At 32.3% G+C, this 5,030-nt stretch overlaps 1 protein-coding gene across 1 annotated transcript; it reads right to left on the bottom strand.

The window, feature by feature from the left end:
* Positions 1-785: 785 nt before the first annotated feature.
* LOC115702787 (protein VAPYRIN-LIKE) lies at positions 786-2,912 on the bottom strand. The gene has a single exon (XM_030630225.2). The coding sequence runs from the start codon at positions 2,252-2,254 to the stop codon at positions 824-826; it is 1,431 nt and encodes a 476-aa protein (XP_030486085.2). The 5' UTR covers positions 2,255-2,912; the 3' UTR covers positions 786-823.
* Between the last annotated feature and the right edge of the window lie 2,118 nt (positions 2,913-5,030).

Genomic DNA, 5,030 nt, shown 5'->3' with positions numbered 1-5,030 from the left:
AAAAAGAGTGACTAACAAAAATGTAAATTGATATATTTTGTGGGGTTTAGAACTTTGGAAGTAATTTTATTTTATTTTTATCAGGTCTGTTTGTTGAATTTTAATGGCATGTGTATTTTTATTATGTTGTAAAACTTTATTATATTGTTTATTTACTTAGTGATAGTGTAAATTGCCTACACCACAACATATTTTTGAGGTGTGGTTTATGGGATTTTGTTGCTGTCTAAGAAATCATGTGTTTGGTTTGAAAAAATAACCAAAACTCATACGGTACTTACTGCAACCACTTGAGGCTAGTTCAAGTGGTTATAAGAGTGTAATTGTGTGTTGGATTTCCTAAATTTGAGTCCTAAATTATCCTTTGTCATAATATATAAACACTTAAAAAAAAAAATACCGTACCCACTGTGATCACCCCTAATTCTTGCTTGAGCTTTAAGTGCTTTTCAATGAAGTTTTCCTTTACAAAAAAAGAGAAAGAAAAAGAAAGAGTTATAGGTTGGAAAGTTTCTTTTATTTTGACACAATTTATCTATCGTGCTCACAATTTGCCAAATTGGCGCATGATCCTCATAGTCGTAGTATACAGAGAGGGAGAAATGAAGTGCTTAATTTCAGCTTAAAATGGTTTGGGAGGATTGGAGGAGTGAAGTGGAGCGATGGAACAACAATCCAATGTCTCTCACCTTCAACCATTATCCCCAAAATATCAACAACTACATATATATAAATATATATATATATATATATATATACACACACAAAAGCTTCTCAACTACATCATATTAATGGCGTACAACTTCCTTCTTCACCCATTTTGTTATACTCGCTCTTTCTCCCGGTAAAAAGGCTTCACAACAAAGCTTGGTTGGTTCTTGAAACGATCCAAGTTAAGTACCACTGGCAAACCTCCTTCTCCTCCTTTCACACCTTTAATATTGGCTCGTGCTCCTTTGGCCATCAGAAGCATCGAAATGGCCGCCTTTCCCGCCTCAACCGCGCACTGCAGCGGCGTGTACCCAGCGTCGTCCAACGCGTCGACCTGAGCACCGTGGCTGATTAGAGCCCTTGCAGACTCGACATCACCCTTAAACGCTGCCCTATGCAACGCCGTCCACCCGTTCTGGTCTCTAACGTTTACGTTTGCTCCTTCCGCAAGACAACTCTTCAATCCATTCACGTCGCCCAGCCTCGCCGCGCGGTGCAGGGCGTCGTTCAAGTGAAGCGGCGCAAGAAGCTCAGTGTGGCCGTTATCGGCTGCTAGTGCGAAGGCTGTCCTCCCGTCTCGGTCGACGACGTATTTGGCGTTTGACCGTTCCAATAGACACTCTACGACTTCGTAATGGCCTTCTGACGATGCACAGTGGAGCGGGGTCCATCCCCTACTGTCTCTAATTTCGGCATTTCCCCCGGCGGAGAGAAGGGACCTCAGAGCTTCCACGTGGCCCCGTGCGGCCGCTTCGTGCATCGGAGTCCAACCATCTGTATCAGACGAGTTCACTCCGAGGTTTCCCATACTCTTGCAGAGAATCTCGATCATATCGGCTCTGTTCATCGCCGCTGCGTCGTGCAAAATTCTGTCGACGGAGATATCGAATCGGCAACCAGAAGCTATCAAAACCTTCATCATGTCGACGGTTCTGGCCTTAACAGCGGCAGTCAACAACGACCTTCCCTCGGAATCTTTACCGTTGACTTTAGCTCCAGCGTCAATTAAAGCAGAGACCAGATCTGGGTTTTCAGAATTTATGGCTAATTTGAGGGAATTTGTTATTTGAGATTCCGTACACCCAGAAATAGCTTTCCCCATATAAGAACTCAGTTCGGGAATTTTATCGTGGTGTGTGATGAGAAACTCTACGACCTGAGGACCGACGAAGGAAATGGGTATGAAGGCGTCTTTGAAAACATGGCGTCCGGGGACAGAAAACAGTCGGCGAAAATCTTCCTGGTCAGCTTTTCCGGTGGGGAGCATGGCAGATCGGACGGTGATGAGATCATCTGTGAGAGACGTACAGAGAGGCGGTTGATCAAAAGGCTGAGATTGAAGAGTATATGAGGAAGAAGAGAGAGGTGGGATAACAGAGAAAGGTTGAGAAAACGAAAAGACAGAAGGGTTTGTTGTGGTGAGAGAGACAGCGACAGACATGGTGTGCATAAGATTGGTGAGCCTGAAAACAGTGCTACACTTCTGGCCATTCTTGAAGCTGAGCTCCACCTCTTTGACATCTGGCTTCACTAACCTATCCATGGTTAAAGGGAGACTCGTCAACCCAAATCAAATCCTTCCTTTTCTTTCTTTTTCAGGGAAAAGATTATGAGAGAAAGATTGATGTGGTGGTGGGCGGGGTGAGTTGATCTTTTCCTTCCCTTTTAGTACATCATTTTTTTAATCCTACGAAGGATTTAATTATGTGTATAAATCTGATGAGAAGTTGTTGTTTTAGGCACAAGCTAGCTAGTGACTATGACTGTGACATTCTTCTGGGGACTTTGACGATGAAAGAGTCGTTAGTTGTTGGCTTGTTTTTTAATACTCTATTCTATTATTCTTAATTGTTAGTTTTTTTTTCCCTTCAAAAAAAAGGAAAAGGGTGATTTATTTTTACCGCCGAAGGCTTTGGATGGCCTTAAGATCAATTCAACTGAAGCACCTTTGACTCCTCTGGGGTTGGACCAATGAGTCGCAAGACCCTACCAACAGCTGGTGCTAGCCACCATTGTGCACAATAGCAAACTCTTCAAAACAGCAATGCTATTATTTATTAAATTAAAGAGTATTGCTTGTAGCCACCTGAAATTTTCTATATTATTTATTACTTATCAGTAACATCTTACAATATTCAATTAACAATTTTACAATTTTAACAATTTTATTATTTATTACTTATCAGTAACATCTTTAAAAAAAAAATTAATAATTTTACAATATCGTTTATTATATTATCAGTAGCTTAAAAAAAAGTACAACAAGCTTGAGTTATAATTCTTCGGAACATCTGTAGTATTTTTTAAAGGTATTAAATATCTCAACATCATTCAAAGACATAATATTTTTATTTTATCTTTCTTACTTTAACACTCTTATTTTTAAAAATACTTTAATAGTATAATTTTTCAAAAATATTATAATTATCATCTCACACATTATTATATATAAATTATTTTTTTTATTAAATATTATATATATTACACTTTTAATTTTTTATTTTAACAAACATAACATAAATGTCATTGTATCGCATCAATATATATTTTAAGAATATTATCCTTTATATAACATTTTTATATTTTTCTACTTAAACTTTTCACAAAGGGCTTCTGTCCTCTCTCCTTTGATTCAAACATTTTTATATTTTTCTACTTAAACTTTTCACAAAGGGTTTCCTATCCTCTCTCCTTTTGTGGGTGCTAGAGTTGTGTGTGCAATAATGACACTTTTATTTTATAAAAATTACAAAAATTATTTTATGTTCTCATATTTTCTTCAAAGAATTTCTTCAAAGAAAGATAATAATAAAACTTACAAAAATAAATAAATAAACTACATAGTATAATTTGTTACAAAAACTATGTGGTATAATATTTTTTTAGATAAACTATATGTGTAATTTTTTTTGAGATAAATTATGATATAATTACATAAAGTATTATTTTTTATAAAATTTTATAATTTTATGTTCAAAGAATTTTTTTAATATTTTTTCAGTATTTTAAAAAAATAACACGAAAATAATAAAAAAAATTACAAAAAAAAATAATAAAAAAAATATCATCCACACAACATCAAAATAATAACAAAAAGTAACATACAAATAACACAAAATCAACAACAAATTAATAAAAGTACAACATAAAAATACATTAAAAGACTGTATATTGTGTAAATAAAATCATAAAAATATTTAAAATTCTGCATAACCGTATTTTTGTAATTTTTTTATTGTTTAAGTGTATTTGTAAAATAATCCCTATAATTATTGTATTATAAACGAAATAATATATATTTATATCTGTAATTGTAAATCTCATATGTTGGATCTCATTTTCATTAAATTTGTTAATAACATAGTTACAAAATTATATTTTAATTTGGTATACTATATATATAAATATTAATACTAAGTATTATTAATATGTAATGCATTAGTTGTATTAGAGTTGTTATTACTTAATTATTATTTTAAATAATAATAATTAAATCTAATACAATTCAATTATATTTTTTAAATATATAACCTTTTATCTAGTTTTAAATTATATTTAATTAATTTAATTAAGTAATAAAATAAGTAAATAAATTTAGATATTTTAAATAATATAACTAATAAATTTACTATAAAGTATTATTAATTAATAATAATGTGTAATTTATATCTATATATAAAGAAAAAGTATAAAACGGTGACGTGGCGGTTTAAAAATATTTTAAAGTACTCATTCTTTTTTCTCTACGTTTACTTTTTTATTATTTTTTTAATATTAATTATTAATTTTCCATTATTCTTCACGTTAGTTTTCTATTTTTTTTTATTAATTTTTTCTAATACTCATTATTATAATAATTTAAATATCCTTTTTAAACATATAATTTTTCATTCTAAAAAAACCCAAAACCCAAAACCCAAGGTAGTTAGTGACTTATATAAATAAATACCACAAGACCTTATTGATAAATAAAATCTAGAAGATTACTATACGAAAACTCTCAATTCTCAATGACGAAGTAAGAAACGGAAGATAATTAGCGGTATCATGACTTCGATACCAATTCTTAATGATGATCTACTACTTGAGATATTTCTTAGACTCTCAAATTTTATATGTATAGTTGAGTGTGCGCTTGTTTATAAGCGTTGATTTTCGGCTATTGTTGATTCTAAATTAAATTTTAGTGCCAAATTCAATCATTTTCACCGTCAAAAAAGGATTAACAACTCCTCCAAGTCATCTCTTCCTTTTACTCTAATATTTAGAGAATGTGGTATCCATAATATATTGTCATGGAAGTTTTATTTTGAAAAATC

Source organism: Cannabis sativa, chromosome X, assembly GCF_029168945.1.
Source record: "Cannabis sativa cultivar Pink pepper isolate KNU-18-1 chromosome X, ASM2916894v1, whole genome shotgun sequence".
Lineage (NCBI taxonomy): Eukaryota > Viridiplantae > Streptophyta > Magnoliopsida > Rosales > Cannabaceae > Cannabis > Cannabis sativa.
Note: the sequence above shows the minus strand (reverse complement) of the source record. Positions and strands in the feature narration are given on the sequence as shown.

Excerpts from the sequence above, each read along its gene's own strand:
- LOC115702787 (XM_030630225.2), bottom strand. The coding sequence starts at position 2,254 with ATGGATAGGTTAGTGAAGCCAGATGTCAAAGAGGTGGAGCTCAGCTTC.